This window comes from Daphnia pulicaria, chromosome 4 (genome assembly GCF_021234035.1).
Source record: "Daphnia pulicaria isolate SC F1-1A chromosome 4, SC_F0-13Bv2, whole genome shotgun sequence".
NCBI classification, from domain to species: Eukaryota; Metazoa; Arthropoda; class Branchiopoda; order Diplostraca; family Daphniidae; genus Daphnia; species Daphnia pulicaria.
In genome coordinates this window covers 21033002-21048703 of record NC_060916.1, presented here as the reverse complement: position 1 = coordinate 21048703, position 15702 = coordinate 21033002, and the positions used below count along the sequence as shown (strand labels likewise).

At 46.2% G+C, this 15702-nt stretch overlaps 2 protein-coding genes and 1 long non-coding RNA gene across 3 annotated transcripts; 2 read left to right on the top strand and 1 right to left on the bottom strand.

Moving 5' to 3' along the window:
• The first annotated feature begins 52 nt into the window (after window positions 1-52).
• LOC124337583 (multiple epidermal growth factor-like domains protein 8) lies at window positions 53-10821 on the top strand. Its single transcript, XM_046791626.1, has 17 exons — window positions 53-459; window positions 523-686; window positions 753-1581; window positions 1642-1989; window positions 2057-2932; window positions 2992-3293; window positions 3376-3695; window positions 3757-3899; window positions 3966-4289; window positions 4348-4755; window positions 4823-4898; window positions 4968-5531; window positions 5596-6422; window positions 6491-7434; window positions 7500-8237; window positions 8307-9339; window positions 9406-10821. The coding sequence occupies exons 1-17, from the start codon at window positions 117-119 to the stop codon at window positions 10338-10340; spliced, it is 9174 nt and encodes a 3057-aa protein (XP_046647582.1). The 5' UTR covers window positions 53-116; the 3' UTR covers window positions 10341-10821.
• LOC124337591 (solute carrier organic anion transporter family member 4A1-like) lies at window positions 10819-15605 on the bottom strand. The gene is made up of 17 exons (XM_046791636.1): window positions 14371-15605; window positions 13963-14009; window positions 13823-13894; window positions 13626-13757; window positions 13352-13561; window positions 13253-13283; window positions 13074-13176; window positions 12866-12987; window positions 12672-12779; window positions 12461-12606; window positions 12342-12393; window positions 12122-12264; window positions 12006-12052; window positions 11774-11942; window positions 11498-11703; window positions 11232-11435; window positions 10819-11161 (listed from the first exon to the last, which is right to left on the bottom strand). The coding sequence occupies exons 1-17, from the start codon at window positions 14543-14545 to the stop codon at window positions 10963-10965; spliced, it is 2166 nt and encodes a 721-aa protein (XP_046647592.1). The 5' UTR covers window positions 14546-15605; the 3' UTR covers window positions 10819-10962.
• Window positions 13203-13443, top strand: LOC124337632. Its single transcript, XR_006917476.1, has 2 exons — window positions 13203-13289; window positions 13369-13443. It is a non-coding gene; the product is annotated as an uncharacterized LOC124337632 (long non-coding RNA).
• Window positions 15606-15702: the final 97 nt, after the last annotated feature.

Below are 15702 nucleotides of genomic sequence, written 5' to 3'. Positions count from 1 at the left end.
TCGATATTCCAACCATGCATCGCGTCTTGTTGCAATGTTGCATGGCCGACGTTAAAGTTTACTTTTCGTCGAAGTCAAACAAGCTTCATTCATGTTTACGTTTTGATATTGAATTAATGGTGAGCGATGAATCTCTGTTGTTGATGAGTAAAACTCGGAATCTAAACACCAGCAGAATCTCGTCATGGAATGTGAATCCAAGTACTTCTAAAATGCCAGAAAATTCTCGGGGAAAAAGATGGAGAGCGACTAGGCTCTGCCGTTTACTGTCAGCGGCCAAAGTGGGCCTGAATTTCAGTATCTTTGCAGCCCTTCTCATGGTAATCTCTGCGTCGACAACTATCAGTGCAATTCACAGTTGTAACAGAGGGAGATTTGTGGTGAATTCTACTTGGGGTGCAATCACCAATGGTCCTGAAAACTATCGGGAAGACAGTTATTGTGTTTGGCTTATTGAAGGTATTTGCTGTTGTTTTTCAAAACATCTTATGTTCTGATTTTAAGAGTAATTTTCTTCCACAGCCCAGCAGCCAGGACAATACATTACACTCACATTCCATAGCCTGCAGACTGAGTGTGCATATGATCATGTTTTCGTCTATGACGGGGACTCTGTCCTCTCTCCAATGAAAGGCAGCTTTAGTGGACGTGGGCTGCCTCCACCTGTCATTGCCAAATCTGGCTCAGTAAGCATCTTGATAAAACCCATGTCTTAAAGAACACTTTTAGTAACAAAAATGTTTCCTTTGCAGATGGTAGTTTTATTGTACAGCGATACAAACTATGTTTTGGAAGGTTTCTCTGCTGAATACTCAGTGACAGATTGCCCTCTCAACTGTTCCAATCATGGGCATTGTGTCAATCACTCTTGTGTGTGTGAAGCTGCTTTTGTTGGGGAATCATGTGAATTTGAAGCATGCCCAGATCAATGTGGTTTTACGGAAAGCAGGGGCTGGTGCGAGAAGATAGACGGTGTTTACCAGTGTGTGTGCAATCAAGGCTACATTGGACTCGATTGTGGCCTGGATACAAAATCATCCCTCGGAAATTCTTGGCATCTTCTTGGTCGCGGAAGCCAAGCGATGCAAAGAACAGCTCACGGGGGTGTCTACCTCAGAAATTTGAACAAGTTTATTGTGTTTGGCGGTTTCGATTTAAATGTTCCGCTAGGGGATCTACTATCATTCGATATGAGTTCATCAAAGTGGAGCAACTTAAGCTCTCTACCCCAAAATAATGAGAGTCGAGTTAATGTATCGGAATCCATTCAAAATGATGAGCCACTACTGGAGGTGACTGCACCCAAGGCTCGATACGGTCACGCCATGGGGGCCTTGGAAGATGGATTCGTTCTGTATGGAGGGCAATTTGCCGATGGAAGTCTGTCAGACGATTTTTTCTATTTCGATGCTTCCAAAAACGAATGGACACTTTTAGCTGGCCAAAGTCAAGTACGGCCACCTCCTCTAACTCGACATACTCTTTGTGTGGTGAACGATTCGTTGATTTATATCTTCGGTGGGAGCATGGCCAATGGGGAATTCTCTTCCAAACTGTTCCGTGTTCAGGTGAACATTTCTGGTAAGTCATTCTTTTAATTTTATTTAATCAATTAGCTGCTAATTTGTTTTTCAAAAACAGAACTAGGCAACGAGGAATGGGAGGAAGTAGAACCAAGAGGAGGCAAACAACATGATATTCGTCTAGTCGGCCACAGTATGGTGTACCACGTCGAAAGCCACTCGCTTATTGTTTACGGTGGAATCTTGGCGGACGCTGCTCGTTTCTCAAAACTGAGCGATCGTCTTTTCATCTTCAACTTGGAAGAGTTACATTGGACCGAGTTGTTATACCCACGCGGAACTTTGCCCGACCTCCACATCCCACTTGAGCGAGCCTTTCATGGCGCCGTTCTAATGGGTTCTTACATGATCGTCTTCGGTGGATATACTCACAAACACAATCGCGAAGAAATCTGCTATGATTCAGGTACACTGTCTTTCTTATTGATGTACATGTGAAGATTGATTTCATCGCTCCTTTTTTTTAAAATTAGGTTTGTATTTTTACCATTTGGGCTGTCACACCTGGGTTAGCCACCATGTGCTGGACCACGGAAACGACGGAATGGGAAAGGATCTATTGACTCCCAAAGGGGTTTTCAGTTTCGCCGCTGCCGTGAAAGACGAAAATGTTTTCCTCATCTTTGGCGGCTACCGTGGCTCGGTCTCTGGTGACATGTTAGCATATGTCGTGCCTTTGGAAATGGTTGGAAGTCGAAGCGGTCAGTCCAGCAGCTCAAACTGTCAGCGTCACCCATCACAGTTGAGCTGCACTGCCAATCCCGAGTGCGGATGGTGCCCAGCCGATGGAGTCTGCTACCAACGGACATCAGGTGCTAATTGTACAAGCAACTTGCAGACGACTCAGTGCCCAGGAATTTGCCCCGCACTGGGTGACTGTTATTCTTGTACCGTGCATGGTAATGCATTGACGGCCAGCAACGGTGACTTTGTGAAACTGGGACAGTGCGCCTGGTGCGTACAGACGGCACGCTGCCACCGACGGGACGACAATATGGGTGTCTGCGGGGCTGGAATGGAAACGCCATCCGGCGTCGTTGGCTGGTGGGGAAGCGAGGGGACAGACATAACAGCGGTGGATGAATGTCGAACACGGGATTTCCGACCTGGCCTCACTTATCTACTCTACGAACATCCGGCTAACTTCTCCCAACCGGACGAGGTCGGCATTGTTAATTCAACGCTGGCAAATTTCCAGCCGCAGTCCAGACTTTATTCGCAGCAACGTGATCATGCAACTTCTGCCGGAGGAAGTGGGGGAGGCACTATGGTGGCTCGTATGCTCGGTTTCATTCACCCGCTGGCTAACAAGGCTCGGCCATTGAACGATTATCAACAAGAATTCAAAAGTAATCGGCTCTTAGTTTTGCCGAGCTAAATATTTTCTAACATTTTCTTCTTTTCACAGTCATGATGGATTCTTCATACGCATCGTCAATTTTGCGCATTTCTTTGGATGAGTCGACCGAGCGGCTAGAAGTTGTAGCTTCCATGACCGTTAACGATACAAATACCAGTCGGGTGGAAGCTGTTCGACCCGACAAGACTCCCATTTTCCCCGATCCCAGTCGAGGTCGAAAATACATGATGGAATTCACGGCAAATCGTTCCCTGGTCGGTATGACAGGTTCTGATGATCATCACATCGACACCCAACGCGAGATCTCTCGAATGCAGCTCGTCTGGAATGGAAAATCGAATTATAGAAAGGTAAACCAGGATTTTCAAAGGATTCGACTTAGGGCTCATCATAAACTCACGAGGGTACGATAACATTGTTTTGTTTGTTTAGATGTTTACGTTCGAGTACGTGGAACCCTACAGCAATGGTTCTTGCCATCTATACACAAATTGTATGCAATGCCTCTCGGATTCATTGTGCGGTTGGTGTGAGCCCAGCCGGAACTGTCTGTCGAGAATTGGATCCAACAGTACAAAATCTGGTGAGCTGTCGGAATGTTATTTGGATGCTGGAAACACGACAACGGCATTCCTCACCCTCAATCCGCCGCAATGCATCAATTGTTCGAACCACATTTCCTGCCATCAATGCGTCACCGACGACTCGTGCGAGTGGCTCGTTGACGAAGCCTATTGCACCCGACGCGGAAGGTAATTCAATGTTTCATGATGCGGTTTATTTTGTTGCCGTTGCTCATTGTTTGCCACATAGGTTTGCTGGTGCTGTTCAAACGACTGGGGAGTGTCCGATGCCTTGCAATGAACGACGCGGATGCTCTTCATGTCTAGGCGAACCGGGTCGATGCACTTGGTGTGAAGAGACGCAAACATGCTTTGTTTTCTCCAGTTATATTGGTAAAATTGACAGATTTGCTTTTCAATTATTCACTTCTTTTGATCAAAAACCAATTTTCCTTGCAGTGGTTTATCAATTTGGGATGTGTCGAGAATGGGTCGATGTCGAGCCGCAATCACACGTGGAGGGAGGAATCCTATCAGGACGGCCGTCTTTGCGAGGCGATCTTGGTGGCCTTCCAGATACATTGGTCATGATGGGAACGGGGAAGTCTTTATCGTCCGTCAACGGCAGCCGTAATGGCATTAGCGCAGGGCGTTGCAAATCGTGCGAAAGAAAACAAAGCTGCTCCAATTGTTTGATTGACCTAGGATGCGGTTGGTGCTATTATAGTAATAATCCAATGATCGGCGTGTGCAAACCGGGAGATTTCCATTCGCCCGCTTCCGGTAAAATCGAATTGTAAAAATTTGAAATCATCAAATAATAATCATATCTTGAACTCAGGTAATTGCTCGATTTTGTTGGGCGACACACCATCGCCGCCATCTTCATCTATGACTTCACATGATCCTGGTCATTCTGTTTGGAGTTGGGCATATGCTCAGTGTCCCGATGTGGACGAATGCTCCTTGGGTCAACACGATTGCCATCCTGATGCAGCCTGTCTCAACACTCCTGGATCCTATCTTTGTGCATGCAAGAAAGGCTACATCGGTGACGGAAAGACGTTTTGTGAACGCACCTGCTTCGAAGATTGCGTCCATGGCCGTTGCTCTGGCCCACCTGATTTCCAGTGCGAATGCGAGCTAGGCTGGACTGGTCCCGATTGTCAGGAAGACTGTGGGTGCTTTGGGCATTCGACTTGCTATCAAGGAGTTGGAACATGTGATCATTGTCAAGATTTAACTGATGGTAAGATAGTGAATTTGTAAGAAAATTTAGGCATCTGTGACCTAACCAAATTATGTGTCAATCCAAGGGCTGAGCTGTGAGTTGTGTCGGGCTGGTAGCTACGGAAACGCTACTACTTCAGAGGGCTGTCAGCTCTGCCAGTGGTAAATAAATCAAATAGATTATAACAATTCAATAACAAATCAAAATTAAATCAATTCCGTGCATTACAGTAACGGTCATGCTAATGTGACTGCTGGAATCTGTAATCCAGCAACGGGTCAATGTTACTGTCAAGACGAGACAGAAGGAAACAAATGCGAATCTTGCAAACCTGGGTACTACGGTGATCCGCGGCATGGCGGAACATGCTACCGACAGTGTTCTTCTCGTGGAATCCTATCCGCAATCACCAATGGAAGCCTGGGCAGTTACTCGGCACCGGATAGAATCTATCGCCATTCGAAGAACGAACTGGATGTCCAAGATTGCGTTTGGGTGCTGAATACCCACAACTCCGTTAGAGGAATATCGGGTGGATTAGGAGGAGAAGGACCCAAACCAAAGGAAGCCATCATTCAACTAACAATCCATCAAGGAGCCCGTATTTTATGCCCTACCAACTACGTCTACGTTTACGACGGTCTGCCCGATTTCATGTCATTGGAAAATGGCTGGACGCGGCAAAATCATTTGCTTGGTGCATACTGTTCCCCACAAACCGTTTTCCCGCTTAATGTCCACGCCCATTCAGGCATTATGACCATTTTCTATCGGCGGAACGACATCAAACAGGGGTACGTGATTTTCATTCCCATTTGGGTTGGTTTCATCTCTATCAACTGTTTGCTTTTATTTTAGGTTCAATGCCACTTTCACCGTACTTTCCTGCCCCGATAACTGTCCGTCACCCCGAAAATGTATTGCCGGGAAATGCAGTTGTCCATCTGGCTGGGTCGGAACAGATTGCGAGGGTCAAGTTTGCCCCAACGATTGCTTCTCACAACTGGGCCATGGAAAGTGTGACATGAGCGCCGGCCGTTGTTTGTGTCAAAAAGGCTACGCCAGTGCCGATTGCAGCCAAGCCCGTCGTCGATCCTCCATCGTCAGCACGGAACTTATTGATCCTCAAAAGCTTACGGAAGGCATGGAACATTTGAAAACAGTCCTCCCACGATTAGGCCACAGTTTAGCCGTCGACCACCGTGGTTCACTCTGGCTCTTTGGCGGATATTCCATGTCACGCGGACCACTGAACGATATTCGCGAGTTTGAAACTAAGAATCTCACTTGGCTTCAGGTGACTGTTCACATCCAGCCGGGTGTAGGAGGCGGAGAGTCATCACTGCCACCCGAACGCTATTTCCACGCAGCCGAATATGTCAATTCGCAGCGAAGCCTTTATGTTTATGGCGGCATGGGTCATCGTGACCGCGCATCCAGCGCTTTCCTTTCTGATTTCTGGAAATTTGACATCAATTCGAGACGCTGGATGGAGATTGGAACTCGAGGTCTTGTCCCACCGCTAGCAGGACACACTTTGTCATTGAGGCACGATGGTGAACATCAGACGTTGCTATTGGTTGGCGGATTCAGTCCGGAATATGGTTTCATGGAAAAAGTGATGGAATTCAGCCCTGAAAATGGAACCTGGACCGTGCTTAATACAACGGGAACACCACCCATTGGTAAATTAAATTCATCATAAATATGTTCAAGGATTTTATCAATTGTTTGTGTTATTATCTGTTTGAAGGAATTTATGGCCATAGCGCAGTGTTCCACGTTTCGACTCGGAGTCTCTACGTTTACGGTGGAATGTTGTACAAGGTGGATAAAGTTGTGCCATCCAATGAATTGTACGCGCTCCATTTCCCCAGTCGCCGCTGGTCGTTGCTGACGGTCGATCGTGACTCGAATCCACCCGAGTTATCGATGCCCCGTGCCCGTTATCTTCACGCAGCCGTCTCCACCGAAGACTACATGCTCATCATTGGCGGGCAGACCGAGCCGACCAACAGCTCTGACACGCTGATGGCCTACTCTTATGCCTGCAATACGTGGATCAATCTCGCCCAGCAGAGGAACAACGCTGCAGAGTTGATTGGCAGCCCTTTGGCGCCTGCCGTTGGTTTGGCCGCAACTAGACATCCGGCCAGCGGGTCAGTTTACATAATGGGTGGAATGTGGGCGGGTTCAGCTCAAGGAACGTTGATTAAACTCGAGGTACCCGACGATCTCTGCGCACTTTGGAGTAACAGTAAACTGAAATGTAAAGCCACGGCCGGCTGCTCCTACTGCGCCGTTTACGAGCCGTCCGGATTGAATGCCACGTTCTGTTATTCGACGTCAAAGATATCACCCGAGCGTTGCACTCAACCTCAGGGTGTTCTCGAGTTTTCCAAAGGAGCAGTGTGCGGTCCGGAGCGTGTAGCCAGCCGTGATTGCTATCAGCACGCTTCCTGTAGCGAATGTCTCGGTGAATGGCCAATCTATCGCGGACTGCCGCAATCTTGCCAATGGTGCACCAACTGCAAATCGGGCCGTTGTGTTCCCTATGGCGCCGACTGTCAGGAAGAGAATCGCTGTGAAGTCAAACAACGTGACACGGTTGACGCTGCCCAATGTCATGAACGATCCTGTCCAGCTTCCGATTGTGATAAATGTCGCGATTTGGGACGATGCATGTGGACACGCCAGGTAAGGAAGGAAATGACCAATGTTTTTAAAGAAATCGTATTTAATTGAGGACTTGATTTTCGTAGGTGCTTCGGACTAGTGAATTAAGTCGCAAGTTGCACACTCTTCCCATCTACGAATGGAATTGTGTTGGTCGGAACATCAAAGACAGCTCTTCCTTTTTGGTTGTTGTTATACCACCCCATCCGTGCCCATCTCGTTGCTATCAAAACAACGGCTGCAGTGAATGTCTGGAATCACCTGGTGGCGAAGGAGGATGGCATGAATGTCGATGGTCCACTGCACTTGGCCAGTGCGTGGCCCCCAGTTACCAATCGTTGCAGTGCGTCGGGGGCATGTGTGGTGCAATTTTACAGGGATCCGCCAAAACGGCTTGTCCCAGACCTTGTTCCCAGTTCACGCAATGCTCCACTTGTCACACTCAACCTCATTGTGGATGGTGTTCTCTGGATTCGGCGCCAGTGGGAGGCATCGGGATATGTAGTCGTGGTACCCTAGAAGGTCCGCTGGACGGTTCGTGTTCATCGCTGGATTACACACGCCTTCTAGATCGATTAAACTTGACGGCCATTCAACAACACCGTAAACCATCACAAGGCAAATTAGCGTCAGCCTCTTCGCTTCTAGAGAAAGCGACCACTTGGAATTACCAAAGTTGTCCTGCCGAAAACGAATGTCTCAATGGCCATCATTCCTGCGATCCCCGTTCAGAACGATGCCTCGATCGACCCGACGGATTCGAGTGTCTGTGCTCTGATGGTTACGTCTCCGAGGGTCACATTTGCCGACCAGTGTGTTCTCAGGTAAAATCAGAATTCCACAAGAAATAATTGGAATTTTATTAATTCTTTGTGTGTTGGCTTGTTCAACAGGGATGCGTTCATGGAGATTGCTTGGAGCCCAACGTCTGTCGATGCCATTTTGGTTTCGTTGGAGCCAACTGTAGCATCCAATGCAAGTGCAATGGGCACTCAGAATGCGCTGGACCCGAGCCCGATCAGTTAGATGTTTGTCTTGATTGCCTCAATAACACAATGGGCCCACAGTGCACGCGATGTCGACCGCTCTTTGTCGGTGATCCTCGCAACAACGGCCAATGCATTTCTTGCCTGGAGTACTGCAATGGACACACGCCCGTTTGCCACGGGCATAACTTGTCACTGTCTAATCTTCCCCTTCAGACCACCAACGAATTGCTGCTCTTACAAACAGTTGGTTGGAGCAAAACCGCTGAAGCTGCTTGGGTGCGTTTGATCGGCGAGGGCCCGAAGACGCAGGCCGTTTGCTATAGCTGTTCCAATTCGACCATGGGAGAGAAATGCGAAGAGTGTATCCCCGGCAATTTCCGAGGTGTCGAAGACCGCCGGAAGCCGTGCCGCTCGTGTGAGTGTCACGGTCACGGTGACATGTGTCATCCAGTGACGGGGGAGTCGTGTAACTGCCAAAACAATACCGAATCGGATCCTCAATGTCGGACTGGCACGTCCTTCGCTAGTTTAGGTCTTCCCGGAAGAGCTTTATCCGGTGGTTCATCGGGCTTACTTCCGGCTCCCATTCCCTGCTGGTCCTTGCAGTGCGACAAATGCAAAGAGTATTACCTGGGCACCCCAACGCAAGGGCATCAATGCTACCGGCAAATGTCAGTGGACACGGAATATTGTTTGGATCCTGAAACGCAGGAGGAATGCAATCGGAAACCGACTCCGCTTTACCCCCGACGCCCCGTATTTTTCGCCATTCAACCCAAGTTCCTAAACGTTGATATCCGGTTGCTGGTGGATGTCGCCCAGGGTGGCGTTGACTTGTTCTTCGCACCACGTGACGACATGTTTATCGTCCGTCAAGATCCTATGCATCCTGGTGGCCACCGTGTCGAATTGGATCCTAAATACATCATCATCACTGGTAAATTCCATTCTCGTAGTGAACGTCGAGTAAAAATTAATGAATTTGTTTTTAAATTGGCATTAGGTTCCCTCGCTTTTGATCAAGGTGGCCAACCTTTGGTTCAGCATCCCAATACATCCATTCCAGTGGAGCGATTGGTGAACAATACGTCGGACCGATACACATTGTCCTACCACATTGTAGAGAAGGTGGCTAGTGGTTTGACCACTTTCTTGACGGTGACGGATCCGTTCAGTGTCGTTGTTGTTCGAGGACTTCAAAATCGACTCATTTTGACTCTGCCGCAAGACCGGCACGATCTCCGCTCGACGCGCTTCTACATCCTCATTCAGGGAGCGGGGAGTCCGTCGTTAGATGCCACATTGGGCTCTCTCTTCTTTCGTCAAGATCAACCGCGCATCGACCTTTTCGTCTTCTTCTCAGTGTTTTTCTCCTGTTTCTTTCTCTTCCTGGCTGTCTCGGTTGTAGCGTGGAAGGCCAAGCAAGCTATCGAGGGTCGGCGTGCCCGGGAAAGGCAAGCTGTTGAGATGGAGCACATGGCGCGGCGTCCGTTTGCCACCGTTTCTGTCTACCTCGAAGCTACTTTACGCGGGCAAACGGGTTTGCGTGACGGTAAACGTGTCGGGCAAAATGTTGGACTCCAAGTTCACCACACAACGCTGACAGCTCAATTGTGTTCGCCTCTGAGGTGGAAAAGGAGAAGCGCATCGCGCCCGGATCACCATCACTCACAGTTGCATCATCAATTCCACGGGGCCAGCATTCTACCCGACCAAGACGCCGTCGGACGTTTAGCTGGATCCAATGGAGGACTCCAACCTCGCCATATAGACATCCGTCCGTTGGCTGTTGAACCGACAGCTGACGGCGTTGCTGCCATTGCCACACTAATCGTTCAACTCCCAGGTGGAAGACTTGCACGAACTCAGCTGACTTTGGCATCCGCTTTGGTTCTTCCTCCGCGAAATCGATCGAATTACCCAACTACGGAATTTTAAAAAGATGAGTTTTTTTTTTTCTTTTTTTTTTTAAATTATGACTTAATCATCGTCTACTCATTAATCACTCGACACTTGTTTATATTTGAATCCCTTTCTAATCTTTTCTTCTTGTATTATCGCCGTTACTTGACGCGTTCCGTGTTTTTCTCCTCTTTGTATTTTTGTAATCCTCCCGGCAAGTGAGCTATTTAAGGCTTACTCGTCTGCTCATTTTCTTGTGCAAATTGCAATCCACGCAGCTGTTTCCATTTCCTCCTGTAAAACATGACGAATTTTTCTTCTTTTTTTTTTTTACCAATCCATGTGATACATCACGGGCCATATGATATTGTACTGCTGATTAGGCACAATAAGTTCCTCCGTTTTGCAAGTGTACCACCGTTCTGTTGCGACCGACCGTTTAATGTCATACTTTCCCCCTTTTTCTATTTTTTTATGAAAAACCTTAAAAACAAAAAAAAACAAAAAATACAAATTCGAAAAAAATACAAAAGTGTATATATTCAAAAAATGTGAATAAATACATTTTTTCTGTCCGAATACTAGAACAAGAAACATTTAAAATAACGCGATCGCCACCGACATTTTGCAGGAAAGGGGGGAGAGGAATGGGTTCATTTTATTCATTACGATCGACCGCTGTGTTGTCATAAGCGTAAATTTCTTTGGTTTTTGCCTCTGGATTGGCCGATGTTGCAGCAACCTCCTGGACACCGTTGGACGCCTTCGTTACGGTAGGAGGCGTGTAGAACCACCAAGACAGTGTGGCGAACAAAAATGTGAACCCTTTAACGACCAGCGCTAACCCAACCATTGCTCTAATAAAGTAACGTAAATAATGTCAACTTGTTTACCTTGCATAACTTTTCATATAAATGTAATGAATACCTGCTAAATGAATAATTGTTGTAAATTAAACAGGAACCGCTATTGTCAGAGTTGTCACCACATTCGTTGTTGGTATGCGACCACAACACGCAGGAACTGTCTATGAATAATCCGAAGATCATGGGACCTGGAATAGCACCTAACAGCCTCCAAATAATCATCTGGGTTCCTAATGCGAACGCTCTTCTATTGTATGGCACACTCCTGCCAAAGGACGTCAGGTTAGTCGTTATCTTCATTAAAAATTTGTTGCCGCAATTTTTTACCTTAAAGTTGCTGATAAAATCGGCATGCTATTCATGAAAACAAGAGCCAGAAAGAGGAATAATAATATCGTGAACAGGTAGAGCTGGTGATTGCATTTGGCAGAAGTGCACGTTTGACGCGCCGCCATGACGTCAACTTCCGCTCCACTCATGACCTTCATTCTTTTATATTCTGGCGAAGTTATACACGAGCAATTGGAATAAACCTAGGTACGTGACGATGTGAATTATTACTCAAAAGTTCTTTTACGACACGTATGTAACATGAAACTTTACCGCAAAGGATTTCGATCCGTTGACTAAAGTTTCATGAGACGACGTGCAGCCAGCATGGCAAGGAGAGTAGTAAAGAATGTTGTCGATACCACAAATAGGATCGTAGGTATCTAATGAGCACGAACATTTAGCGTTGCAGTCGGACACGATTTTTAATTCATGCTTTCCGCTATAAAAATAATTTTGATCTATTAATTATATTGGGCTGTTTTTAGGGCAAATGTAGGTTTACCTGTATGGAATGGTCACTCCAGCAAAATCTTGATTGGGGCAATATACCTGTAACAAGACGGTTTATAGCGATTACCATACACAGAGGTGAATTGATTCCAAAATATCACGGCATACCATGAAAGCCAAAGAGAAGATGAAGCTCAGAGATACCAAGAAACATGACATCTTTAAAATCGTCCGTGGTCGCATGCGGTAATGTTTGATTAGATAACCTCCAGAATAGGAAGCTCCACACCCGCATGGAATCACCAGTCCACCTATTCAATCGGATGATTATTGGCATTTGTTCCTTTAAATAATCAGCATCGATTTTTCAGAGAAATAAAGCAAATACCAACGATGATGGCAGCCATAGCAGGGGATAATGAAAATTGACTTTCGATAATCTGAATAATTACGATTATATTATTATTATAGATAATTGTGATTAAGTCTAATTTAATTATGTTTTACCTTCGGTAGGAAAGCCCCAAAGCCTGCAAGGAGCATTGCCTCGCACGACTGTTCGAGGCAAATGAATAAAAACGTCCAGCGTGTAGCTAATTCTTTAATGGCCAAAGGTAATTCTCGCAAACTCTGGCCAACACTAATTGCTCCATCTGATTAAACAATTAACTCTCTTTAGTTTTTCGTCATGGCCGGCCACTCTTCACTTTTCAATTACCTGGTGTAGTCGATTTGGAATCGTTTTTGAAATCGTAATCGTCATATTCCTCAGGGTCTTCCGTTTTAGAATGTTCTGCTTCTTTGGCTGCAGCGAGTGCTTTCGCACCTGTAGAAAGTTATGGCACAAAAGGCAGAAAGAAACTATGTGGTCAACAAAGCGCCGAGAATTGTTGTAGCATTGGATGAAGTCACCAAGTAATTCGCCAGGGAAAGCCAAAAGTGGAATGGCGGCTATGCAAAGCAACGTTCCGGCGATGACGAAACCGAGCCACCAGGCACCGATCCAACCGCTGCTACCCGGAGCCATCCCTACTCTTTTTGGGAAAAAAGGATGATTTGTTTGTTAAAATAGCGATTACGAGTTGAGTAAGAATTCAACAACAACAACAAAAAAACCCACTCGTTGGCTGAGATCGTGTCGAAGTCGACGTAAAGACGAAGTAGTTGCCCGCCAGCAATGTAGCCCAGAGCAGGGCCAAGCATTGTACTTCCGTAAAAAATCCCTGCCATATTATTTACAAGTTATTAGATATTACGCAATATGGGACTCAGTGTTGGAATTTAGGAAATCTTAATCACCGCTGTAGATCGGCTGCATTTTGTGACTGACCTAAAGGTAAACGACAAATATTAAATGCAATCACTTACTTTTCTTGTAATTTTTCAAAATTAACTGACATTCTCGTCTATGAAAGCTGTTCCGAGCGTGTATAACGGAGCTCCACCTGCACCCATGATGAGTTGCGCTACTAGAAACACGTACTTGAACTTTTGCAACGCCCATCCACCCGTTAGACCTGCTGTTAATTGATCTGATGTCGAGCAACTGGCGTTCATCGACGGAACGGATAGTGAGCAGGTATTGATGACTTGTTCCTTCACGGAAGCCTGCGTATGCAACAAGTGGTAAGTCCAAATTCGTATCTTTTGGCAAATTTTTTGCGGGAAAAACCTGGTAGAGCCCAGATGTTAAGTGGGGTGTAGCAAAGACGAACGACCCTATTCCTAATAGTAACACACCATAGCCGACCCAATGAGGCTTGCACGCTCCTTTGCGACCTCCTAGATAGGACACTGGTAGAACCTAAAGGTGATTTCATAACTGAGCGTTTAAAAAACAACAGCAACTTGTCTTGTGTTTGAACTTGCTGTTAAAAATGACGCGATGTCGTAGCATCCTATAATCATCCCACTGTCCGTTGAAGTGAGGTCGTACCGCCGCTAAACATAAAAGGAAACTGTCTTTGAACTTGTGATACAGCGAGATTGAACTCATTACAACCATTTACCTCTATCGTGCTGACGCAAACGTTGAGAAGACCGTTGATCAAAAAACCTGTTTGAAAAGTAATCCGTACACTTAGAGTAAATGTGTCACACAGTAGAAGGTTATTTTATAATTGCGGTTCAACGGTCCAAATATTTCAAGGACTTTAAATATTTATACTGCGTCGACCGAGGATTCCTCTAAAATTAGAAATTTGGAAGCTGTTTGTTTTTGCTTGACTACCGAAGCACATCCATCTTTGAAGTCGTTGTTTATTTTGGAAAAGAACAGACGAATAGGCAATTCATCACTACTTTCCCAAAAGATAACATTTCACCTCGTTCCTTTTCAACTTTTAACTGCAAGGGTGGAAAACTAGGAAAGGCTACACTACGGTACACGAAGTTGTTATTTGATTTAGCGGACTTACTTTGAAATCCTCCGGCCCAGCAGATCCAGAATAAAAACGACTTGGATGTAGATAGCCGCTGTAAGAATTTGGGTTTCCAGCAATACCATCCACATTGTCCTCCGCCGTCGTCGAAATCCGCAGTCGACGCTGGATCCGAGGATTTGGCATTGGTGACGGTATTTGCCATTTCCATGGTTCCTGCCAACTCCTCGTTCACTGCAGAATCGTGAGCCACCGTTTTGTCCAAGGTGCGAAAGAGAGATGACTAGTGTGCAGAGGGAAAGTGGCCACGTACTAAGCCTCACGCAAATTCGTCACGAAATGAGCAGACGAGTTTGATTCGGCAGTGTGGGTCTCCCCAAAAGTGAGAGTATAACTTGCGACTTGCTCAGCAACTACCACCAGCAGTACTGCCGACCTACTTGCTACTTTCTCCTTCCATTTTACGTTCGCACAGTTTTCACTCACGAACACAATCAGGGCGAGACAGCAGAGGGCAATTGTCGTTGGCGGAATGAGAAGATTTCTTTTTCAAGTCTGCAACCTCCTTGCTTATTCCGACAACAACATGGGACTTGGTGGGGAAGCACGATTGGCTGTGCCACACAAAAGGAATCGTCAAAGCTCAAGAACAGATGGACAAAGTCTACACTATACAGTCTAATAATGATCTATGCTAGAGTAAAAAACTGGTTGTGGTTGTCCTGCCATGCAACAGGTAGTGAAGTTAAATTTAAAAAAAGTGAGGCTTTTCCATTTCACAATCGCTACACGACATACCCACGTCGTCGCCCAGGAGGGGCGGGCCTAAAAAAAGAATCTCCCTCCCAAAAGAGAAGGGCCCGTGACGTCGTGGTGCAATTCCCTTATTCACGTTGCGTGATTGATTTTAAGGTAGTCTGCGAAACACGCAGGCGCACTACGCACACACATTCTCTCAGCCCTAACTCATTTTTTGCAACTCAACCACATCATCACAACCATCATTAAAGGCGTCGTCGCGTTGACCAACTTAGAGGGGGGGAAACAAGGAATTAATAAGGCACGTATCATTCACGACGAGTATAGACCCGAAACCGGAATTATCAGAATACTATATAATCATATTGTCGCACACGTATACGAAAAGGTAGGTCGATCACGTCAAGGATTCGAATTCCACTGTTTATCCGCCAGAATGGAAGTTATCCATTATACCTGCGACTGGAACATCTTTCCGTCAGTTCGGGGAAGAGGGGAAAGATTCGTGAAGGCCACGTTTGCTGTTTAAGGTGTTGTCGACTGTTATTGTCCTCGTTTGCTATAAAGTATGCGTAGGTTGTTCAAATTTCCTAGATAGGTAGCACAATT